This window comes from Meriones unguiculatus, chromosome 2 (assembly GCF_030254825.1).
Source record: "Meriones unguiculatus strain TT.TT164.6M chromosome 2, Bangor_MerUng_6.1, whole genome shotgun sequence".
NCBI classification, from domain to species: Eukaryota; Metazoa; Chordata; class Mammalia; order Rodentia; family Muridae; genus Meriones; species Meriones unguiculatus.
This window is the reverse complement of record NC_083350.1, coordinates 21126747-21152954: the sequence shown is the minus strand read 5'-3', so window position 1 is coordinate 21152954 and position 26208 is coordinate 21126747. Positions and strand designations below refer to the sequence as shown.

At 39.3% G+C, this 26208-nt stretch overlaps 1 protein-coding gene across 2 annotated transcripts in view; it reads right to left on the bottom strand.

Moving 5' to 3' along the window:
• The window catches only part of Fam210a (family with sequence similarity 210 member A), a 37966-nt gene continuing 11758 nt past the window's right edge, over positions 1-26208 (bottom strand). Inside the window, exons 2-5 of one of the 2 annotated variants that reach the window (XM_060377119.1) lie at positions 16682-16731; positions 15630-16142; positions 11740-11851; positions 1-7703 (exon numbers count right to left, since the gene is read on the bottom strand). In XM_060377119.1, the coding sequence (XP_060233102.1) occupies positions 7470-7703; positions 11740-11851; positions 15630-16105 (822 nt within the window). In that variant the 5' untranslated portion in view covers positions 16106-16142; positions 16682-16731 and the 3' untranslated portion in view covers positions 1-7469. The remainder of the gene's footprint in view (positions 7704-11739; positions 11852-15629; positions 16143-16681; positions 16732-26208) is intronic. The other variant, XM_021658849.2, reaches the window with a different exon arrangement.

Genomic DNA, 26208 nt, shown 5'->3' with positions numbered 1-26208 from the left:
TGAGTTTAGCATGATAGTAGAATCATTTATTTTTCCATTTCTGTACATTTGTAATGAACAAATGGAAACAAAATTTTAAGGTCTTACTGGAATAACTGTGTGGGCCTCAAATCATTTTAGATCAAGAGTGAGGCTATCCTGGTGAGGGGTTTACAAATTGTAGCAAGCAAACATAGGCCCTCTCATCCTTAGTTACTAGCAAACCACACTACGCCCTCAGAAATTTCAGCTCTGCTCGCTAGAGACACCACTTCCAGGTCTCTCAAACCAACCACTAGTGTAAGCAAAAGATGGCAGGGTTCAGGCTCTCCCTTCCCTCTGCCCTCAGTATTGGCAGAATTGAGTTCCTCTCAAAGGAAACAAAACCCAGGTTGAGTTGCTTCAGGGAAACAAAACACCAGGGGGCACTGCTGAGCACCAGGTTTGCAACAGCAAGGCAGCAGAGCCCTTGAAGACCAGGAGGGGGAGGACTCCAGCCCACAGTGAAGGCTGCCTTGTGGAGACTACCTTCTGCTCAGGACTCCTGGCTGAGGACCCACCAAGTTCTGAAGGCCTCTGGTAAGACCTGATGCAGACAGCAGCTCACACTGGGCCTTTGAGCCAAAACACAAATTCTGTGTCTCTGTGGCAATCTTGCATTGACACTTTAGAAGAAGCACATTACTTAAAACAAGATTTCCCTCACTATACTGTCCTGATCTGTTTGGCTACAGAGACTCTAATTAAAACACACATTTTGAAACAGCAGCCCCAAAGTAAAACCCCTGCATTTGAAAATTAGTTTTAAATGCTGTACTTCTGTCAAGACTTTAACTTGTGCGTCAAGATTGCATTTCATTTGCTGTTTTACTCTCACTCCCCCAAAAAGAAATTAAGAGCCAAAGCTGGTTCTAATAATGTGGGTGTGACAGTGATGCTAAAACCATGGCCCTACAAGGCCTTTAAAGTAACTCACTCCACTGAAGACCTTAAACACCAGAGTTATGTTCAGTGGTTTATGCTCATGCAATTTAACCTGTCAGATTGTGCCCTCGCTTAGCATTTCTTCGGTTTCCAACCATTTGTGAGCATAAGAACAATCACATGAAAAAACAGCAAGTACAGTTGGAAGGCCACACACACCTGTGCCTCCTCACTCCTCCCAGGCACCCCAGCCCTAGTCCCCACGTGCCGAGACTCTCCTGCTACCCTGAGGTAAGCTGGGACACTACTTACCATAGCATCTTTAGTGGGGGTTCCAATGCTGACTTGGTTTTGTAAACCTTCTATGCACAGCAAAGAGCAGCTCAGACCCTGGGCCCAGCAGACCTCAGATAATTAATGTCCCTAGCTGGAGTTAGTTCCAAACTTCCACCTATAAAGTACACGCAACTGTTTTATCCAAGGGACCACCTACGGCAGAGGTGGCGGCCCTCCATACCCTGTGTCCACATGAGGTGACAGCTGCTAGCCAGTGAGGTTCCATCATTCTCGCTGTTTAACCTAAAGGTCTGGGCACATGAGTCCTTATGCTAACTCTAGGTGCAGGTCCTGTGGCTGCTGTCCCCTACACACAAGGCATACATCTGCCAAGGCAGTGAAGATCACACGTGCTGTGCTGCACACAGTTTTGTGGCAGTGCCAGGTGTTTTGCTTCCATTTTGTGGTCCTGAGAATACTTCTTGGATAGCTGCCCTCTTGACACAGCTGCATCACCTGCTTTAAAACGTCATTTTCATGGGACTTGGTGAGGGAAAAGCGCTCTCTGTGAAACCTAGCAAGATATCCCGAGGTATCTTGAACTTCACTGAGTCAAAACATTTCCATAAATCAGTTTCTGATGGCTTCAGATGCTCTAGTAATTGGCAGCAATTAAGTGGAAAAATCAGTCTCAGCTGGCCTCAGGTATGACACGGACACAGGTTCAGACACAATGACCACTGGTACTATACATGGGCAAGAAGGAAAAGGTAAACTCATTTTGAATCAAGGAGACAATTTCTGGGAATTTCTTGTGGCCACGTGTTCCTGGATATGTGAAGTACTTAACATTCTTATATAATCTAGACTTGATTGAGGTTTTCTCCTTCATTGCTCTCAAGTGTGGATTTAGGAAAAGGCAAAAAGTGTTTTAAGACTGGAAGAGAAAGTAGTTTCAAGCATGGTTTTAGTTTGCATGAAAACTGCAGCCTGCTTTGTTAAGGCCAGCTTCACTAGATGGTGCCAGAGAACAGAGTAAGACTAGACCCTTTAGTCTCCCACCCTGACCCTAGTCATCCCAAACTAAAGGGAAAATAAACCTAAAATAAAGTTACAGAATAGTGTAACTGTTTCCCTTTCAGGCCATTAAAAAAAAAAATAAGATAAACCAAGTAGAGCTGAAAGTAAGTTAAAAGGTAAACTCCAAAAGATGAAAGGTATCAGCAGAAGCACCGGGGTATGCATTACTGACAATGTAATGAACTGGCCTGACGTCCATTTTCCCTTAACTCCAAGAGCATACACTGGCTTAAGTACCTGGCACAAGGGAAATGGACCTCACAAGTAATGACTGGCTGAACCTCAGACCCAGGTCTTTTTGTCTTTTCTTCAATTAAAACAGGACTTCAACATCCTAACATGACCCACACAGTGTCAAATTCTACAGGTCTCTTAGCCTGGGGTTGGAGTTATTATCAGGGGTAAAAACAAAAGTAAAAGCCCACAATCTAAAATATGGGCCTGGCTCTCCCCCTCCCCCCACAAAGTGCAACTAATGAAGGGTCTGGCTTGCTCAACAAACACTGCATCAGGTTTTGTGTGACAGCATTTTTTACTTTGGAGCAATGCAGACCTGTTACCGATCAAAAGTAGTACAGAATACAAGCTGTGTGTCTCCCATAACCTGCCTTTGCTTCACCAAGGACATAGAATGTTCATGTCGACAGAGGTCCCAGGCAACACAGCCCTATGTCTGTACACTGCGTCACCAAGCCAAGCAGGTCAGGACACCCAACACCCTTCATGTGAGAGAGATAAAGCAGCTGTGACAACTTGGTCACCGCAGTAAGAATCCTAAGGAAGTATGAATTCAAGCGAGGAAAAACACACATCATAGAATTTCCAATCTAGAACTCACTGGTGCAAACAAGGCAACAGCTGAAACTATGTTCATATAAACATGCCACTGTCCTTTCACAAATCAAATCCAGGCATTAAGAGTTAACATTTAATTGGAAAGGCATGACACAGAGATGCTATTTTGTGTAGCACCTTTCTGGAATTGTCAAAATATGGTAAAAAGTGCCTTTTACTATGTGCCCAGATTAAAAAGGGGAAATTTCATCATATTGAAATAAAAAGGAAGTTAGGTTTCAGTGTTGTTCCTCTAGAAACCAGTGCTTCCAGTCAACTGCAGCTGGAGGCCTCAGGTCCCTGGAAGGCGGCTCTGTGCTGCTCCTCACACTGACCAAGAGCTGAGCTTCACAGACCTGCTGGATGGACTTAAACGGGCATACTCCGTGCACACATGCCCCTCTCACTTCAGAGACTGCTGACATTGAAATCAGCCAAAATCAAGACAGAAAAGGCTGGACAAAGAGAAGTGGACAAAAGGAGGAAAGAGAATCAATGCTGTGGCGAAGAGTCGTACTCTCACGATCCAAGGTTTGTTCTGATTTCCTAAAGAAAACAGTGTGACGCCCCACAGCATACTCTAGAAGAAGCCATACTCTGAGCTCCATACATACTTCCTGTCAAGGCCATTCATGCAAATCCTCAGGATAAAGCATGGTGCCCTCTGCCCTCAACGGTTCTACAATCAGGATGCATTCTTATCAAAATAACCAAATAATCTCCACAGGACACTGAGTCACTAACAGTGTCTTCCCTATCAGTGATGTATAGGGAAGAATACAGCCCAATTTCTGAAGCTCAATCCTGGAGACACAGGATAAGTCACAAACTTGTTTTGACTAGTTAGAATGAACACAGAAGTCACAAAGGGGAAGGAAAAAAAAAGTCTCAGAGGGAAAAATCATTTCAGTGACCCTTTAACTATGAGAAGCTGAGAGTGTAAGAAGGCCAAAGTTCATGGAGAAAGGAATTCTGGGAAAGGAGTGGTCCTGACACCATTCTAATCATCAGGAAAATGATGAAGTCCAGACTTTGCTGTCCTTCAGGTATATGATCTACCTACCTACATTTCATTTCTTTTTTTCCTTCTTTCCTTCCTTTTCTCTGCCCCCTCTTCTTTTTCATGGAAACCCCAATTAATACAAAATTGGCAATAACTTGCACACAGGCCAATGGAGACCAAGTACAGTTACTACTTGAAGGCGACACTCTCCTCACTGTTTGCTGCCCTTCTCCCCTGTTCTGCAAATTTCCAATTCAGAGACCCACATATCCCTCGCCACATGCTCAGATGCTAATCAGGCATGGGGCCAATGCCTGGATGATTCTGACACTGTGTCCCTGCCTAAGGCAACTCAACAGTGAGTTCTTAATGCCAACAAGTAAATGGCATGTAAGAAGGGCACTTAAATAGGTCAGGAAGAACTTTGCAACATTTCAATTTTCCATATTTTTGGTCTTACAGAGACTCAGTTTTGAAAATCTGAAACAATATATCAGAAAACAAATTTTCCTGGTACAGCTACCAGGAAAATTATTCCTTTAATTCTACAACAACCCTTTTTTTTTTTTTTTTTTTTTTTTAGGAGCCCTTTAGTAAAAATGTATGTGTATGCTGTAAAAATCTCTATTTTGAAAAGAATTAAAAAAAAGATGAACTCATCCCCTCCCCCCACCTCATTTGCTAAAGTCACTTTTGGCTCATCTCACTGCTCTTATCATCTACAATAGGTTTCTATCTGAAGCCGTTATGAAATCTTGATTTGCACCCAGTATAAAGCTCAGTGTGTCTAAAATACAGCTTCCTTTTCTTCAAACACCTCTTCTGCCCAAACTATAAAGATGATTACAATTCCTAGAGCCATGGTCTAAGACCACCAAAACAAGACCCTAACCAGCTCCAGTTTCCCCCTAAGCATAAAGAACTTAGCTCTTTACTCTGGAATGAGAATATGGAAGGACATTTACAATGGAAAATGCAGGGGAATATTATATTTTTTATTGTTTTATTATTTCACTGTGCAAGGAGGCTAATTGTAATTTTCCTTTTGGTGAAATCCAAACACCACCTCATTTTCCACAAAAGGCTCTCAATAACGACGTGATATTTTAAAAGGCTGGTTTTACTCTTATTCCTTAACAAACTAAGCCTTCGTTTGACCTTATTAATTTGCTGGACAAATGCTTTCTGTCCATTAAAAAAAAAAAAAATCTCAGTCACAGATCCATTCACAACATCAATGTCTTTATGTCTTTTGAAAGGACAGATGTGCACACCAGCATGGAGCTGCTTGGTTTTTCTTGCAGCTCAGAGAAACACAAGCTTCACTGTAAATAAAATGCAGTTCGACACAGACAAAAGTCTATGAATATATTATACATTTTGATAACTTAAGTTGATATGTTAACTGTTGTCTGCTATGAATACATTACAGGGTTCCCTATAAGCTGGCAACAGCATTTTTATGACATTTCCGATGCCAAATAGTAACAATATAACTTCTCAAATCTTTAAGGATATTTTCATTGGATTTAAAAACACACACAAGCATCTACTCACATTTGCTGTAACTGGGTAGACATAACCCAGACATAAAACTGGATGGAGATAAGCCTCCAGTGGACTGGGCAGAAGATATCTACTCAGGACAAGAAAGTTGCAGTCTCATGATTATTAGCAATGTCTTAAGAGCTCCCAAATTATGCATTATAACAGGTAAAAGGTTTAGGAGAAAAAACATTCTACATAACAGCACATTTCAGCATAGCATTCTTGGTGGCTTAAAGGGGAGGAAAATGTTAACATGTCAGCATTTAATATCTTACTATTTAATAAGCATGCTGCAATGTTGCTCTGTTTATAACTGAAAGTGTGCCATCAATGTGTGGCAGTGCACTGAACTCTGCCTCAGATTAATCATGCTGCCAACAAACAAGAGAGAGAGACAGGACAAATTCCCCTCTGTTAAGTAATTCTTCCAACCTAGAAAGACTTCAACCATAGCATTTCTACTTAAAAAGTGTTTTAATATAATGACTGGGTGTATCAAATGTGAAGTCATTTCTCCATTATCTAAATTTGGCCAAATTAAGCACTGGACATAAACCCAGCCATATAACAGGGACTGAATGGGATAGCTATATGGCAAGGTCTCTGACATTCTCCTGACATTAAGTTAAAAACAATGCCCCCTAAAAAGGCATTTCTTAATCCAGTGTCAAGTCAAGGGTCAGACCTGAAGGAAAGTTGTTAGTGCAAAATGAGACACACAAACAGACACTCTACACTCTTGGGACTTGTCTGACAGCCACTGACTGATTCATTACAAGCAGTGACACTTTTTGCTTTAAAAAGTCCAGTAGAATATTTAAGAAATAATTTTCCCTTCCAATATAAGAAATATTAGCCATAATACTAATGATACGCATGCCAGACAGGCCTCTCTTGTTTTGACCAGGGATATAAAGACCAAAATCCTACAGGGGTTAGAGTAGTAGGAGAGATCTGTGAAACTCATGAATGAACCCACATGGTATACTGCCCACCTCTGCAAGCACTACCCATGAGCCTCCACTCTTGTCCATACTCACTTACACAGACTTTTGCTCTTGCCAAAATCACTGCTCTTTCAAAGCTTAATGTAGTAAGAACAGTAAACTTGACTTGCTGTTGTATCTGATTTCAATAATAAAGTTTATAAAACTTTCACTTTTCTCCAAAGATAATTGGAGAAGACACAAGTTAAAAGAAATTGACAGTCCATGTGACTAATCACCATGCATAGTCAAGTTTGAAAAAGAATTTGCTTTAAAAATGTGATTTTGACAAGCTGCAGTTAAAAACCATTTTAAAAGTTCCATTTCATTACATAGCCAATATATCTTGTTTATAAATGTAAGACTGATTTTTTTTCATAACCTTCTTGAAATAAGGTCTACACGTTAACTGGCAGGTAACTTCTCTAGTCCCTTTCTTTATCCACAGTTCAAACGGTGTACATTCTTTCCCACAGAATTTCATGACTTACTCTACAAGTGGACTGCCCAGTACACAGGTGCCAGAGAACATGAAGCAAATTTCATTCTGAAGATATGGAAAAACAACTCTGCTTCGAGGACATTAAGTACTCTTACTGCTGCAGCTCATAAAGTTTGTATGCTGGGTTAAAAGTTCATTTTGGAAAACAATGATTTCCACCTCCCCCACTGTTATTTAACTTAAAAAAAAAGAAATTAAGTTTGTTCTTTAACCCTCAGGGAACTAATACTTTTAGGCAAGTAACCAAAAAAGGGGGTGGGGGAGGGAATCAGAAACATGTTCTCTGCCCAGAGTCTACAGAGGGTTAAAGTGTAGGGTTTTCTATAATAAGGCAGTCTTATTCCACTTTTTTCTTAAAAGAAACTTTCTCTTTGGTTTCCTGTAATTTCTCAGTGAGTCTGTCCTTTGTCTCCTCCATCTTCTCTGTGATGAGCTCCTTAGTCTCCTCCATTCTGTCCTGCAAATACTCCTTGACAGGTGGTGGGGTTGACATGTAGCCATGATTTCGCAAATACTTCACAGTAAAGGACGTTCCTCCCAAAGTCACAGTGTAGCGGGCAGGCGTTGCAATCTTCAGGGGAAGGAAAAGCAAACAGGTGAATTAACATCTGATTGTGACTACACACAAAATTATGTTGGAATTACATTTTTGGTAATAATCAGCATAAACTATTGTTTGAGAAGGTGAGTATAATACCCTATACTGTTTGTCTTTCTAACAAGGGATACTTTTCCTGCAGACTTATTGTAAGCCATCTGTCCTCAGACTACTTCACTTAAAATTTCAGGGTTGTCACAGACTGACCACCTTACTGAATGCTAATGAGCATGGGGCCAGGTCAGACCACGTAGCGGAAAGAGGGCAAAATTCTGCTAACAGCAATACAGGTGCTCCTGTTTTTGTGCCCTCACATCTCTGCCATGTACTACATATCTGGAGCTGCAATGCAGCCAAAGTTCAAACAGTGGGAGGAGGCTGAGAAAAAGTCAACTAGTTCTTTGCTGGATTCATTTGTGCTCTACTCTCAATCAAATCATCTTCTGCATGTATGCTCCCATCTCACTACAGGGTCTGAATGACAGCCCTTCTATGTTTTGATCAGAAAAGGACAAAAAGCCAAGAGACGTGAAGCAGTGGAAGAGCTTTACAAAAACAAATGGCCACATGGTACCAGGAACTCCAGCAGGTAGACTACACAGCAGTATTTGGAAAGCACCAACTATGCTTTCTCAATCTCTCTCACAATTGTCTCCTTATTCCCACCAACTTGCTCTTACCAGTTTTAATGGCCTCTGTGAAACCACACCCACCATGAACCTGTGAACCACCTGCCCTACTCTAAGATGGCTCCCTTTGCCTGAATCCCAAATACTTGGTGCCAGGACCATCCCCCACCTGGCTTTTCTCAGGCTCACTGGCCACTTTAGCTTTTCAACAAGGTCTGTAGACTCTTTTCTCCAGTGTCTCACTCCCATGATGGTCTGCCCAGGTTCATGATTGTAGTGTCATCTATGTTGGGATCAGCAAGCAGGCACTTCTACGGGCAGCCCCTGGGGCCTGACAGACAGGGTATCAGGCATTTGGGAAGACACCCAGACCACCTGCTGACCACCTGGAACCACCCTCGCATGCTCTGGATCACCCTATAAAGAGAACAGGAGTCCCCCCCCCTTCTCTGCCTGTCTCCCTGCGACCCCTTCCCCCCTTCCCCTAATAAACCTCCCACGTGGAACGATCTCATGGTGTGATCTGTGAACCCGTGTGTAACCTCTACAGGCACACATTTCCTAACAATCTATATAGTAAGAATTCTTAATTCACATCTCAGTATTGAACCCCTTCCCTGAATTCTAATTCTGTATGGCTAACTAATTTATTTGTACCTGCTTGTCTGACTCCACTTTAAAACTCAATACATGCAAACTTACTGACCTCAACTGTCCCAGCCAGTCCTGCTTCTTCCAAAATTTTACTTACCACAGGAAACAATAACTCTGTTTTTCTAGCTGCTCATCCCAAAATGAATAGCTCTTAATACATTTCTTTAACATAAATTTATGTAAGCCCGTTAATTTGTATAAAACATATCCACTATCCAGTTACTTCTGACTGCCTCTCCTGAGAGCACTAGGGTGCTGTGACAAATAGCTCCCCCACCCTCACCCCTGTTCCCATCTCAGAAGCCTGGGGTTTTAGTGGAATGTTATCAGCACGGCAGCTGCAGTGACTTTGCTGAAACAGTCACACCTTTGTAGTTACTCAACAGTTTTCTGTGCCCTGTACCACACAGGCTGACGCTTCCTGCTCACTTCAGCTACAATGGCTCCCAGCTGGCACCCTGCATCCCTTAAGGCTTTCTCTGCTGGGACTCTTCCTCCATAGAGCTGCCAGATCAATTTGCTAACTGCTTAGAAAACCTCCCATCTAAATTTGCAATCTTGGGGACAGATAAGGGATGGGGTAGACAACAAAACAAAACTAAAAACCAACCAACCAAAAGGCCCCCAAACTAACACACAGCAACACACCTCCTTATCTGGCTTAGTCTTTGTAAAAATATATTAAAATACTTCTTTATGCCTATGAATGTTTTACCTGCACATAAGTATGTGCACTGTATGTGTGCCTGGTGTCCACAGAGGTCAGGGGAGGGCTTTGGACTCTCTGGAGCTGATGTTACAAATGAGCCAACACGAAAGTGTTGGGAATTGAACTGCTATTCCTCTTCCAAGAGCCTAAAGCATTCTTAACCATATTCTTTCTTAAAGTTCAGTAACATTTAGAATAATTTAAATCAACATATATATGTGTTTATACACATACATACACACTGTGTGTGTGGGTGCATGCTTGTATATTTTTAACCCCTCCTTCTCTGTCTCTTCAACTGCCCATTCCCTTCCACTCTTAACCCCTAGAATATATGCTCCATGTGGAAGGTACGTGGCAGTGTTTGTATTTTTATTTTCTTCATTTATTTTCTTTTTATGAGAAAAGGGGTTCTTTGTCTCAGAACTTGCCATGTAGACCAGGCTGGTCTTGAACAATTCTCAGAGAATTGTTTCCTTTTCCCAAGTATTGGAACTAAAGACATGTGCCACCATACCTGGCCTGACAGTGTTTTCTTTATTGAATGAATTCCTAGTTCCTGGCATGGCACTTGACATAGAGTCAGGGCTGGATAAATCTGAGTAAACTAGAGGTGTATGTTAAAGGGCATTTGAGGGAGCGCAGATATGTACCCAGCTAGTTGCCCAGTACTCTTGGAGCTTTGCCTTCAGGACAAAAGGCTCCTCTGCTCTTCTACTTGAGGTCCTATGGGTTATAGAAAACACAGGATCATACTCCCCACTTTTCACCCCACAGAGGGACATGAGGAGAAAGAAATCCATAGAATTTGTAAGTTTCTAAATAAACTAAGCACAACCACAAACACAGGACCCTAAATTCCTGAAAGTTATTAAGCACATAGAGAAAACATATTTAAAACAGATAATATGAAGAGTTACAGCCCATGTAGAAGGAGAATCAGAAAAATGACTTAAGCCACCAGCATAAATATATTATTGTTCAACTTAACCTACTGTAGTATAAAACACTATAAATTTAGTACACTTTAATGTGATAAAAATGCAGCAATTAAGCACTGAAAACACTGCCCATGAGTTCAGATGATTCTAGTAAAGACAACAAAAAAATACATTTGAATAATACTATCAGCCATTATTCTATGTACTTTTATACAACACAATGAAGTAATACCTACTTTCTCAAAATGTTCATTTTATTTGGTTATAGATATCATAGAATCTTGTATTTTCAAAAAGAAAATGAGATTTAAAAATCTAAACACTTCTGTCACTGGCCTGCAGTGACACCTGAATACCACCTGAGTGAGGGCTGGGGAAAAAGGAGCAGGGAGACACAAAGAAGGACACCAAGTCTAGGCTCTGATCAAGGTGTCGTCTACTTAATGTCAAGTTAACACTTAAATAGCAGGAAAATACAAGCAGTCTGTCATGGAAGTGACTTTACTTGGCCAAAACATAGGAGGGCTCACTCAAGGTTACACAGAACATGCTGTCTGGTTACCAAGGTTGCACGGAATTTATTGTCTAGTTCTCAGGGTTAGAGCCCTCTGCTGTAGAACTGCCAGAGTCAGTCTCTGAGACACTGAGCTTTACATTAGAGCCAGGGCCAGGAGGCCAAATTCCACTGCTCAGAAACAGCAAATACGCACTCCAATTAGGCCATCAGCTCCAAATAGGCTGCCATACACTATAGCTGAATTGTGTCACACAGAACAGTTTAAAGTAAGCCTTACAATCCCACTTGCTAGGAAAGGATGACCTATTGTAAACAATAAAATAAATGCTGGATTTCAAGAATAAGTTGGGGGCACAAAGATACCTGATCCTGGCACATTATGACTTGGCTATTTTTAAGGCATAAGCCATAGTTCTATTCTTGTACTTGCACTTCACTAGAAATAAAAAAGGTGAAAAATCGTACATACATATACATATACACACACACATATATAACTCATAGCTAGATGTGAGTTTTACAATGAATGTGTAATTTGTCAGGTAAGTAAGGAACCCACCTTAAACATGGCATATGCTGTCAGGGCATTTCCACTTTGGGAGTTTTTCAGGATGTCTACTACACTGTTAGGTAATCCAATGAACTCTAGGAAAGGGACAACATTCACTCCTCTGCAAAAGAAACATAAATTAAGTCACATATAATCAAACCTTTAGAGACAGTATTTTCAGAAATTATCTGAAAACAAACTACAAATTGGATAATATAAAATTTTATTTGCTCAGGCTAAGGCTGAGGGTTCAAGAACTGGAGGCCAGCCTGGGCTACATAGTGAGATTCTACCTCAAAAAGCAGCAACAAAACTAAACAAATCCAAACCAAACCACTCCTTCCCCTCACCCCACAAAAGTTTATCAGTTGTTTCTGTATTATTAAATGTTTTCACTTCACTTTCACACCTTTCTTGAAGTATACAAGTAGTACTGTCATCCTTTATCTCACCATGGCCTAATTAGTCTATTTAAAACATGGGCACTTTTATTCTAGTTAAAATAATGTCTTTATGTAAACCAGGAGAGCAGTATTATATATATATATATAATCAGATATAATCATATATATATATTTATTTACTAGATCTTCATTTCCTCCCCCAAACATCTTCCTTACAACACTCCAATTTACATTTCAGGATATTAAATTTTTACCTTTCATATCACTTATAATATGCAAAAAACGAATGATTCTGTGGGTTTGACATATCCTAAATGTATGCTTTTATGATTATAAGATCAAAAGGAAGGTAAAGAATAATTACAACAAAATTGCAACAGATTCTCAGAAAAAAAAAAGCAGAGAAATTCCCCAAGTTGCTAAGCCCTGACTTTTGTAACTTTAGTTTCCTCATTTTGTTATACCCCATATATCTGTATCAAAACAATAATCATCCACACAAAATTATTATCACATCCAGGAAATTTAATACACATATAGCAAAAAAGTCTATTAATATATAACCTGTAATTTAAAAACTTGCCTCAGTATACATTTCCTTTTCCTATTTCTAATCTCTTCCTCTCTAGAGATGACCTGCAGAACCTGGGATGGGAAAGAAGGCATGTGTATTTTTAGATATTCAGGATAGCAAGGACTCAATTTGGGATTGGGATTTTCTCATGAGGAAATTCATGTTAAATATTCTTCTTCAGGTTGAGCTATGTATGATTTAGCACGACAGCAGGTATACATAACATCTTTCTGTCTCCTTTGTTCCAAGCCTGGAACATAAAAGTGGGCCTTTTACCTAAGGCAGGGCCCTCAGGTTGCTCAAATATATCTGCCCCTTTACTTGTCACTAAGAAAGGGACATGCTATTAAGATAGTTGCTATTAAGATAGTTGCATGCTTTTAATTTAATTTATTTTTAATATTAAATAATTGGTTTAATTGAGGGAAAAGGTGATCTTACTATGACACAAGCTACTCTTCATATAGTATAGTAGACACTGCTAATCATTATCCAGGAAGACTAGCTAGCATCAAAATATGAGGACATCAGAGCAGCAGGAAGAACTATTAAAAAAGGTGTATTTCAAAAGCCAATCAGGAATCCAATATAATACCATTTATCTGCATATTCAATTTTCTTTTTAGATAACAATAAAGTCCTATTAAAGACCCAATATTAAACTTGGCCTCTTAATGGACAGTCTTTAGTCCTTAAAGTAATATCCTGTCATGCTAGTTTAATCTTCTAGCATAAAGATGATTATGAAATTTTATTATTTCCTAGGTTCAAGTAAACCCAACACATAAAAAACTATACATTTAACACCAATAATAAGAGAAAATTGACCAAATATGAAAAGTTAGTAATGAATAAGAAAAAAAATTATCATAAAGACAGTAATAAACTCATTGCCATTTATTTTAATAACAAGAATCTGAACCAAACCAGAAGATCTACTCTTTGCCACGTTCTGGCCTGGCAGGAATAGGCTCACTACCTGTCAGTTTATGGACGGGTCAACAAAGTCTGAAGAATGCTCACTGTCTAGAAGAAGTACAGTACACATGAATGAGAATGGGTCCCAGGGTCTCTGGACACAAAGCACCTGAAGGCAGGGACAATATAATTGTTACTGAGCCATATTTGATAACACAGAACACTTATTTTCAAAGAACAAGGCTCTCTGCCACCCTTTGCCAGGCAGCGGCAGCAGTCAGGAAGCTCAGTATAAAATATACCTGTTAGCATAACTTAGCTCTGTCTGAAATAAATACATGCAGAGCTCCAGAATACTGCCACTTAGCTCAATCTATAATGTACTCTGCTTTCAGATTATGGGAGTAACTAAGACGAACAGGTTAGTAATAAAGATGGATGCCAATGTCCATCCTTCCAGAAACAGTATTTTTCTCCCTTTAATAGTAGTAGGCAACCAACAAGCAAAGAGTGTTTTCTGCTTAGGACAAAATGAAAATAATTATAATGTTTTTGTTAGCTAGATGGAAAATTGGAGTTTAATAAAACCAACTCAACCTGAGAGTAAACCATTTTCACTGGAACATATACCAATTTGTTTTCTTCTGTAGATAAGACTATTTTCTAAATATTAAGTCTTGCACTTAAGCAGGTGAACTTTTGCATCATGTATAATCTGCACCCGTTAGGACAGGCTGTGGTGTTAGGCAGTAGGTGCTAGTTCTGGCTGGCAGAGTCTCACAATGGCCCCAGGAAAAGCTGTAATGTCCAAGGTGCGTGATTTTAAATCAGGCAGTCTCACCTCTATATTTTGGACATAGGATTTTACAGGGAAAAAAAAAAAACAACAAAAAAGGAAAGACAAGATGAAGAATGACATGTTTCACAGGGCACAACAGAATCTGCCACTGCACTAGGTGAACTAAAGAAATCTGAAATATAACTAGTATCTCCAAATTATTTTGGGGATGCTTTTTCAGTAACATAATTTGTTTATCAAAGAAAGCAAGAAGTAAAAGAAGGCAGTTCTTTTTAATGGGCCAAACAGGAACTTCACATTCAATTAACTAAAGACATAAGGTTTCCCCCAAGACCCGAAACTAGAAGACGACATAATCTTCAACAAGAATACACGTGGCTCAAGCAAAGGAGACATAGTGTGACTAAAGCAGGACGAAGAGAGCAGGACTAAATGGCCTTAGGAACCTTCTATCAAAAATAGGGCAGTTCTGAGGACTTCTACAAAAATTAAACATGTATAGAAAATGATTTTAACAAAGACTATAATGCAAAGAAACAGAACAGCATCAATTACATAAAAAAAAAAAAACAAAAAAAAAACAAACCCTGTCCTTCTAGAACTACAGTGAAGAAGATCCAAGCCCTCTGCTCCCTCAACAGTGGGTGACAGTTGGGTCAGGAGGAGCTGAGCCAAGCCAAAGAAAAGATACTTTTGGGAGACAGGAGAAGAACCCACCAAGAACTCATCAAGTAGCAAACTAAAGAAAAAACAAAAAATAAAGACTAAAAGCTACAGCTGCTCTTGCACAGGACCAGAGGTTAGTCCCTAGCACTTCCGTAGGATAGCTCACAACCACCTGTAACTCCAGCTCTAGGGGAGATCTGATGCCTCTAGCCTCCGTGGGTACCTGCATTCACATGAACATAGCCCCAACATAGACACACATGCATATTAGAAACACAATAAATCTTTAAAAATAGTTAAGGATCAGTGAGATGGTTTGGTGGCTCAAGGTGCTTGCCTGCAAGCTTGACATGAGCTCAGTCCTGGGCACACAAGGTGGAAGGAGAGAACAGACTCCTGCAAGGTGTCCTCTGACCTGCCCACACTCACCCACACATATACATGTACAGATAATAGAGTAAAACTATTTAAGGCCTTATAAAGAAGAAGACTAAATTATGATAAAATGAGAGAGGCAGTCAACTAAGCAAAAACTTACTTTATACTTGCATAGTAAAATGCTCCAAACCAAATACCAGAAGTTATTAGATGCACAGGAATCAAAACTTTTCCATACTGTCTAAATGTTTTCTTAAATCGTTGATAAAGACTAATAGATTTGTCTTGTAATGGATCGGGCTCTTCCTTTTTTTCAGGCGGAGTTTCGTGGGATGTGGCACTGGAAGATAAAACCCTCTTGGATAAAAAATCGTGTTCCCATCGTTCCTGGTGAAGGACCCTGAGCTGAGGTGGCTGAGTATCTAACAGATTACTTTGCTTTGCAAGGCACTGAACAGCAGGTAAATGTAGCCACTGCTTTCGAAGGTGTGGTGTCCAAAGCATTCTGTAGTCATCTCTGTGCAAAAGTAACGATCCTTTTATGCTCCGATGGTGATCAAAGAGCCCAGCTTTCTGTGGTTCCAAGAATGTCCTGAGTGCCAGCCGAGACATAGTCCGTGGTACATTCCATTGCATTTTGAAGGATGGTGATGGGTTTCAGCTTCTACAGAAACTAGATTTAGAAAAGATACTGTATTATATATACACAGATTTCCATTTTAAGTCAAACTACTTGAAAGGTAACCGCTGTTCATTATTAGAAACAAAAGGACAGACAAACTGGTACCTAATCTGCAGGAAAAATGGCAAGATACAAGTTTTAAGGCACTGGGATTTTACCATTTCGTAAAACACATTTTTTAAACTCAAGCAGTCTGCTTAGCAGACATCATGGAGGGTAACATTAACAAGCTTTCATAACTACAACTGGGATGTTTGTAAAAACTCTGTGTTATACAAAGAACCAATGGGAACACAGATGTTTTGGGGACATAATTCCATTTACTTTGGTCTCAGGCTTCAAGCACAAGTCAACAAGTTAAATGATGACTACTTCAACAGTGATCTTACAGAATTGCATGCTACTCCTCATAGCACACCACTCTGTAAATAAGTTACTTTCACAAGTATTAAGGTTTGGATAGTTGTGATCAGCACCATCTATTCTGTAACAGCCTTTAAACAATATTAATAAAGTTGTAAATTACATACATTATTAACAATGATAAGAAACAGCCTGGTGTTTTATCTTCTTTTTCCCCCTATATCAAGAGAAGAGAAAGAAAAAAAAAAAAAAGATAGCTCATGAGTTGACTTGACATTAGTGTTGAATTCAGCATGACAAGGTTCTTGGCAGACAGGAGGATCCCAAGATGGGGGCCAGCCTGGATTACAAAGGGCGATCCTCTCTAAAGAATTCTAGGGACTGGAGAAATGGCTCAGCAGTTTTGAGTATTTGTTGTTCTGCCAGAGGACCTAAGCACCTACACCTGCTGCTACAGCCCTCTGTAATTCCTGCTCCAAGTGATTGGCACGCACATACAATAATTCAAAGATAAGTTACCTCCCCTCACTCTACTGAAAAGCAAGATATAATTTTAAAAGACTGTGGACTTAAAAAAGCCAGGTCTTAATAGTATTTTTGAGGAAATTATTTAGCCTTTTTAAATCCACGTTTCTCAGCAGCAGACAGAATTATAAGAACTATTAACATATAGTTCCTATTCTAGCTCAGCAACTTATTCTAACATTTTGAAAACAGATGACCTTAAATGTGAAACTGCATTATTATTAAGAGTCAGTAAGATTTCAACAATAACCCAGTAGTTCCTACTTTTACCTGAAGGTTTGTTGTCTGAAGTAGACAACTGACAGAGAGAGCAAAATCTATCATCATAAAACACTTTTATTAATGAATTATCCAGCTTATAAGATCAGCCCTATTTCCTCTCTAATAATTAACATCACTCTCTAACAGGTTCTCACAGATAAGCCTACATCAAGTATTATATGGTAAGTGAAAATGCCACTGTATATTTCCTTCATCAAGGGGTACTGCTTGTGTACTTAAGTCACTTCTCTGGTCAGTTCCTACTAACTCAGGACATCCATAGACAGTGTTCCATAGCATTGATGCCTTAATTGCAAGACTGCTACAAAACCTAAGCCTGAGCCTGTCCAATACTGTTACTGCATTTTTTTTTTTTTGAGCATTGTCTACAAGCACTGGTTCTGTAGTCTACACAATGAAGTTAAAAGTATATGGCCTGCATTTGTTAATAGTCTGAATTTAAACTTTTTCACTGGAGTGTTATGTTCTTCATATCTCTGTACTGTCTTTCATATCTCATACCATGCGACTTTCTAGTTCCTATCTATCTTCCACTTAACTTTTTAAAGACTTATTTGTATTTCAATGTGTATGTGCAGATACCCGTGGAAGCCAGAAAACTATGTCAGCTCTCCTGGAGCAGGAATTACAGGCAGTTTTAAGTCATTCAATAAGAGCCCTAAGAAACCTGTGTCTTCTGGAAGAGTGGCAAGTGCTTTTAATGACTGAGTCATCTCTTCAGATCATTGTCCACATATACATTCCAGGGGTGCCTGCATGTCTTTTTGAATAGATAGAAGCTCAAGTGGTATATTTTACCATGTGGATCTTTACTGTCCATACTCTCTGTCCCTTCTTCTTATTTTCTATCCCTTCCCTTAGGAATTCCCAGTGTGTCCTGTTCTTTGTAAAAATTATGGGTAGAAATGTATGCTTGAAGTAACAGTGTCCTAATTAACTTCATATATTTGTCTTCTATGTTATGTTCTTGGAAGTGCTTCTATCTGGTGTTATACTCAACTGTTTCTGATGATCTTTCTGAGATAATTTGTGTGTTTGTGTTTCCTTGTAATCTATTTCAATACTAGTGTGGCCAAAAGTCTTTTGTCATTTATGTCACAGTAATTTTGGGTTCATTTGTGGAGCCACAGGACTAAACCACTTGTTGCTCACAAGTCTTTGAATAAGTAAATTTTGATTTGTTTTTTAACTAGAATTGACTGGCTGGAAGTACCACTGGGACACTTTCTGCATGCTTGTAAGACAGTGAAGTCTTGTTCAAAGTCCCAGGACCATACTATTCTAGGGTCTGAGGGATATAATTCTCTATTTCTTTTTCCTCTCTCTCTCTCTCTCTCTCTCTCTCTCTCTCTCTCTCTCTCTCTCTCTCTCTCTCTCTTTCCCTGGAGCTCTGATGGCTGGTAAGGGTATTATCTGACCAGGCAGGACTCCATTTCTGATGTTGGGATGGTATGCTCTGTCCTTGGAATTAATTCTGGTAAGACCAACTCATCTTGTGTATTCCCTCTGTGAGAAGCCCTGACTAGGGGCCAACATTCCTGCTTTGTAAGCACTAAAGTTTCTGGGCAATTGAATACCTGACAATTCTTTTGGACTCAACTTTACCCAGTAGAGTAACAGTAGTGCCACAGACCTGGTTGTATTAGGCCTCTTGCTAGTATGACAGTCTGCACAGTCTGCATTCTTCAGTGACTCATAAATTAGCTAAATACTTTTTTTTTCAAAAAGTCTATTATTTATTTGATGGATATTTAGTTTACCAGAATCTTACTGGAATAAAATTGTGCTGTGTATTTATGTTCCTTGATCCAAAATAGCCATGTGTTATAATGACTTACAACCTTAATTGTGCCCTAGGTGTTGTGTATTAACTTTTATAAAGTATAAAAATAATCTTTTAATGTTCGAGCCTGCTGTTCTTCTCCCCAATAAAATTCTGTGACTTTGTGATTTTAGGATGGTGTTTATATAGTGTAAGTGTTGCTTCTGGTAACCAATTAGAACTTAACAACTTTTGTGCATCCTCTTTATATGTAGACATCCCTATTTCCCTAATTTTGTTTGTTCTTGTTTTTCCCATGTGCCTCACATTTGATGACCATGTAAGTGGTATCTGGTCTTAGTTTTCTTCGTTAATTCACTCCCACCCCCCAATATTCTGGTCAAGGAACCACCCCTTCAGGAAGGCGGATATTTCTTAAGTCATGATAAAAAGATGGGAAGAATAACTATCCCTTCAATGAGATAACATGTTTCCTTGCTAGAACCCCGACTCTCTGTACATTTGCTACAGAACCATCATTAAGTTCTGTTAAGTCTGGGTAACTTTCCTTTTTCTTATCTTCTATCTCTTCCTTTCAGATGCTGGCCTTTTCTGTTTTGGACCTTTTCAGTCTTTCTTTGAAGCTGCCTCTATTTCATGTAGCTGCTTACATCTCTGGGCAGCTACCAATATTTACAGATAGTGTATGGCTGGGGTTTTCCTTTTCTTTTAAAAATATCCTTATTTTCTTTTTCTTCCTTCCTTCCTTCCTTCCTGTGTGTGCACACGTGTGAGTGTACACACACACACACACACACACTTCCTTGCAAGCAGGCTGAGGCTGCCTGGGTCGGTGCCTGCAGAGGGCAGAAGAGGACACCAGAATCCCTGCAATAAAACTTACAGGCAGTGTGTGTGTTGAGGTCTGAACCTGGGTCCTTTGTATGAGCAGTAAGTGCTCTTAACTGCTGAGCAATCTCTCCAGGCCCACAGGGAGTGTTTTTCTTTTCACTGATAAAAAATTGTTCTTGAGCTTTTCTGAATCTCTTTTTTGAGGGAGGCAGGGGGAACATGAGACAGGGTTTCTCTATGAAGCCTTGGCTATCCTGGGCTCACTTTGTAGATCAGGCTGGCCCAGAGCTCACAGATCTGCCTGCCTCAGCCTCCTTGGGTACTGGGGTTACAGGTGTGTGCCACCATGCTCAGCCTGAGTCTGTTCTTAAATTTCATTTATTATTATTATTTTTTTAATTATAAAGACTAACAACCTCAACAGCTCCCCAAAATTCCAGTAACATACAAGGGAACCCTGATTTCCCAGTAACAGAATATTGCAGGTCCAGAGTTTAATTACAACTTATCTTGAATTTTCGTTCTCTTAATCACTCCCTGCCCACCTGTGTCTGACCTAATATACTTATTCCTATTAGGTAAAAACTATCAGGTAGAAACAAGTCAAAAGATTAAGAATGTCTTCAGTATTTGAGGCTGATAGCAGAAATTTCCCGTTTTATTGTAACTCATTTACTTGATGTTTCTATCAACATATTTGAAAAGTGTCTCGACTTAAGATTTCCTGTGTTCTATTACTATGAAACGATTACTAAACTGGGACATATAATCTGAGGTAACCTAAATCTCTTTTCTCATGACATCACCACTCATATTTAGATTCATAATAAATACTTATCTCTTCTGGGATAATAAATTTTTTTTGAGTCAACACACTTGTGGCAGGTAGCATCTCTATGACAACCAGATCGTTCTATGAGAAATAACCACACTCTAGGCCTTTGTTAGCTTTTATACTCGTCCCTAAATGTAACTAATAATATTGCTGTCACAGTAACTATTATGATGATTAAAGTATATTACTGCACATTGTAGCCCTTCTTCATCTTCTCATCTAACTGACTTGCTCACACAATGCCCACATTCTGTTTTCATCAACTCATGCAAAATCCTAGTATAAAGGGTAGGGGGTGACATTATGAAAACACCTTTCTCCTTCTCCTTACTTTCATAATCAACACAGAACACTCTGTGACCAAATATGTGCTTTCCCCTCTTTCTTCTTTTTTAAAAAACCGAACACCATACAATTCCTCGGAGGACAGTAACTGGATATCTTCTATTTCAAGGTGACTTGAAAACTATACTCCATTAAAGTTAGATTTCATTGTACAAGGTTATCATTACTCTGACACTAAAACCAGACAAGGACACAACTAGTATCATTGGTGAACAAAGAACACTAAAGTTCCCAACAAAATACTGACAAATCAATTTTGACTACACAGTCAAAAATTTATACAGCATGATAAGTGACATTTACTACTGTAGTGCAATAATGGTTAAATATACAAAAATTAGAAGACTTAACAACATATTAGCTTATAAAAAGTTTTGATTATCTTTTTAGATGTAGAAAAAGCATGTATTCAATAAAAATCCCAAACAGATCAGTTATGAAATAATCAATACTCAACACAACTTCTACATGTGACAAGCCTAAAGCCAACGCCACACTAAAAGGAGGACTACCAGAACACAAGGATATCTACTTTTTCAATACAGCACTTTTGCCAAAAGCAATTATGAAAGTAAAAGCGTTATAAGGAATGTGTATACAAAGAGAGGTAAAATTATCTTTGTTTGCAAATTATATGATCCATTAAAAAAGAACTAGATTCTACCAAAACACTTGCAGAATTGGCAAATTTAATAAGCTGCACAGTACAAAAACCAATATAAATATAAAGTCTATCCTTTTAATCAATTAAAAACATGCATTTTTTGGGAATTACACCTAACCTTGGTATAGACTCAGCTCTCTTCCTGCCAATGGACCCCGCCTTCCTAGCTTATTCCTGTTCTGTTGTGTCAGGAGCCTCAGATAACAAAAAACACTATCTACCTGGAACCACCAACAGCCATGCCAAATTGGGACTCAGGTAGGGAATTCACATCATCCTTCCTGTCCTCCATTATAATATCTCCATTTTCACTCTCAGCTCTTAATAACCAGCCAGCAGGTACCCCTCCTCCTATCTCAATTCCATCCACTGAAGGCTCTTGGGACAAATGCAGGATTTTCCTAGCCCTTTCATCCCTGGCTTTCTAGATTATTCTTTGTCTTATTGCAACTTACATACAAGAGCCCTTACTTTTCTTGACACATAGACCTATCAAAGTTAAATTAAGATCAGATAAGCAAGTTAAACAGACAATGTGCTCTAGTGAAGTAGCTGTAATTAAGAGTTTCACAGCTAATGAGAGCCCAGGGCCAGATGGAGTCAGCACAAATTCTACCAGACCTTCAAAGAATAATTAACACCCATACTACTCAAATTATTCTGTAAAAGAGAAACTGAAGAAATACTGCCTAATTCTTTTTACGACGCCACAATTACCCTGATAATTAAACCACAGAAAGACCCAACAAAGAAAGAAAACTACAGAATACCTCTTATGAAAACAGATGCAAAAATTATTAATAAAACATTTGCAAACAGGATCCAAGAACATATCAAAATGATTATCTACAACAATCAAGTAGTTTTCAGCCCAGCGGTGCAGGAATGGTTCAACACATCTAAATCAAAAAATTTAATATACCACATAAATAGACTGAAAGCTAAACATAATCATCTTGTTAGATGCAGAAAGGGCATCCAACACAATCCAACATTCCTTCATAAAAGTCCTGAAAAAAGTAAGGCTACAAGCAAGCCCACAGCCATCATCAACCTAGACAAACAGAAACTCAAAGCAGCTCCACTAAAATCAGGAACAAGACAGGCTGTCCACTCTCTCCATATTTATTCACTATAGTACTTGCAGTCTTAGCTAGAGTTAAGACTAAAAGAGATCAAGAAAACTAAAAGAGATCAAGGGCGAACCAATAAGAAAGAAAGAAATCAAAGTATCTTTATTTGCAGATGAAATGATTTTATACATAAACGACCCTAAAAACTCTAGCAGGGGACTTCTACAGCCAAGAAACACTTTCAGCAAAGTAGCAGGATAAAAATTAACAACAACAACAACAAAAATCAACAGCCTTCCTACATACAAATGGCAGACTGAGAAAGAAACGGGAAACAAATACCTTTCACAATAACCTCAAGCAACAATAACAACAACAAAACATCGACGAGGGATAACTAACCAAGCAACTGAAAGACTGTATAATAAAAACTTTAAAAGAAATTGAAACATTTATAAGATCAAAATGATGTCCCATGCTCATGTATTGGTAGGATTAATATAATGAAAGAGGCCATCTTATCAATAATCGATTTATAGATTCGACACAATCCCTCTCAAATTCCAAGACAATTTTTCAAAGAAACCAAGAGAACATTTTTCAATCTCATATGGAAACCCCAAAAACCCAGGATAATGAAAATAATCAATAAAATAATAAAAACTGCTTAGAGTATTAACATCCCAGATTTAAAAAAACAGAATGTTATCGGCTTAATAGATAACATAATCAATATAGATAATAGATAACATGATCAATAGAATTGAACTGAAGACCCAGCCATAAGTCCACAAACCTATGGACACCATTTTTTGCTTTTTCTTTCTTTCTTTTTTTTTTAAAGAAGCCAAACTCAACTCCAAATGGATTAAGACCTCAACATAAGGCCAAATACACCAAATCTGATAGAAGAGAAAGGTGGAATAGCCTTAAATTCGTTGGCACAGGAAAAGACTTTCTCAGGACTTAGGGAGCTCTGAGTAGAGGCTGAAAGACTGTAACAGACAGAGGGTGATACTAAGGAAACAGTTCAGAATCGAGGACCGACACACAGTGACTCACAGGGACTGTTGCAGCATGCAGTCTGCACAGGTTTAAGCTAGAGGGAAATGGACATGAGCTCCTATCCCTAACCAAAAAGTGAAAGGTTCAATCCCTGGGACTGGGGCAAAAAAACAGTCCTTTCAGAGCAGGGGTCCAGCAGCAGTCCCTCGCCCAGACAAACCTTAGGGTGTGACTAGGGTCACATAGTCCCTAAGAAAGCCCAAGGAATGTGTTAACTCCCCCTCCCCCTTGCTACAGCCTAACCTGCACGTAACAGGGCAGTACCTGGGGGTCAGTCAGTACCTGGGGGTATGTAGCCTTGGCTATTCTGGAATTCACTCTGTAGATCAGGCTGGCCTCGAACTCAGAGATCCACCTAACTCTGTCTCCTGAGTGCTGGTATTAAAGGCAAGGACCATCACCACCCAGCATGGTTTGTTTGTCTGTCTCCTGCCACCACCCCTTTCTGAGAGAAAGAGACAGAGAGAAAGGGAGAGGGGATAAGGGGGAGGGAGAGAGAGAGAGAGAGAGAGAGAGAGAGAGAGAGAGGCTGAGGAGTTGGGTGGGGAAAAGGTGGAAAGGATGTGGGCAGAATTGGAGAAAGGGAAAGTGATCAGAATATATTGTATGAAAAAAATTAAACTCTTGTTAAACAATCCCATTCACAAACAACTTGGGAATATATTTAACGAAGGAAGCAAAAACAAACAAACAAACAAACAAACAAAAAACAAACCCTCTACACTTACAAAACTTTTGATGAAACTGAAAACACACACCAAAAGAAAAGACTCTTCTCTCCTACCAGGGACTAGCAGAATTACTGTTAAGATTTCTACAGAACTTAAAACAATTCAGATTGGTGCAATCCCTATTCCCTACCTGCCACCTCCCCCCAAGTCTAGTATCCCCCCCCCCAAAAAAAAAACTATCAAGTACAATCCTAAAACTCACAGACAAACCCAAAAGATCCATTATAGGAAATGTGATACTGAAAAAAAGAACTGAGTTGGAGGCACCCACAGAGCTGCATTAATCAACAGCTTGATACTTTCATTAAAAGTCATACATATTGGACTAGAAAAGCTGGCACAGTGACTTAGTCTTCCAGAGAATTTAAGGTTTCCAGTTCCCAAAACTCACATGGCAACTCAACTATCTGTAACTTCAGTTCCAGGGATTTTCACATCCTCTGGCTTCCATGAGAACTAGACATTCATGTCCATATAATGCAGGCAAAGCACTCATACACATAAAACAAACAAACAACTTAAAACAACAAAAATGCCTAGAAGAAACAAGATACAAAGCTGAGTGGAACAAAACAGAGATCCCAGAAATAAAACCCTCATATCTACAGTCATCTGATTCTTAACATAGGTACCAAAAATAAACACGGGAGAGAAAAGACAGCCTTTTCAATTAATGGTACTGGGAGGGTCAATGAAGAGATGATACAAACTTGGCATCTTGCTCTCATCTAACACAGTCTTCTACAAAAACCAACCAGAACTAGACAGAGCCCTCCAAAAAGTGATACTATTTTAAAAACAAGCAAACAGCATTAAAGATGTAGCAGAGCTGTCAGAGTGCTAGACTAGCAGGCATAAAACCCTAGGTTTGGCTGGGTGGTGGTGGCACACACCTTTAATCCCAGCACTTGGGAGACACTGGCTGGTAGGTCTTTGAGTTCAAGGCTAGCCTGGTCTACAGAGCAAATTCTAAGAATACAGAGCCACCCAGAGAAAGCCTGTTGACTTCATAGAGCTTATCAGCCCTTCACCTTGGTAGATTTAAATGGAAAAGATGGTTATCTAAGAACCACAAGTGGGACCCACTCACACCTAATTGTATGCATGTTCATCTTGAACTCCCACCTCCAAAACTGTGAGGAATCTATTTCCATTATTATTTTATATACTATCTGGCTAATGGTACTTCATTATAGCAGCTTTAATTCACAAAGACAACACACAGTCCCCCCCCCCCAATTATCTCCATAGAAAACAAACCAATAACTCTGAAACATGAATAATAACATTGAAAGGGTGGTAGCAGCATGTTTTGCTGGAAAGCAGATAGTACTTGTGGACTGTGTACATCAACCTATGGGACAGGTCACCTTGGTGCTGTTGGCTTTCTCTAGCTCTGCCGTTCATTGGTACAGAGCCTAGAGATGTGAATAGCCAAAATACCTTTCTTGAATAATGACTTGGCCATATTCTTACCTCTACTGGCAAGTTTAAACTGCAGTTTTAAGAATCTATTTCCTTACAGAACAACTTTAAATTCTATAGTAAAAGTCTCTCTAA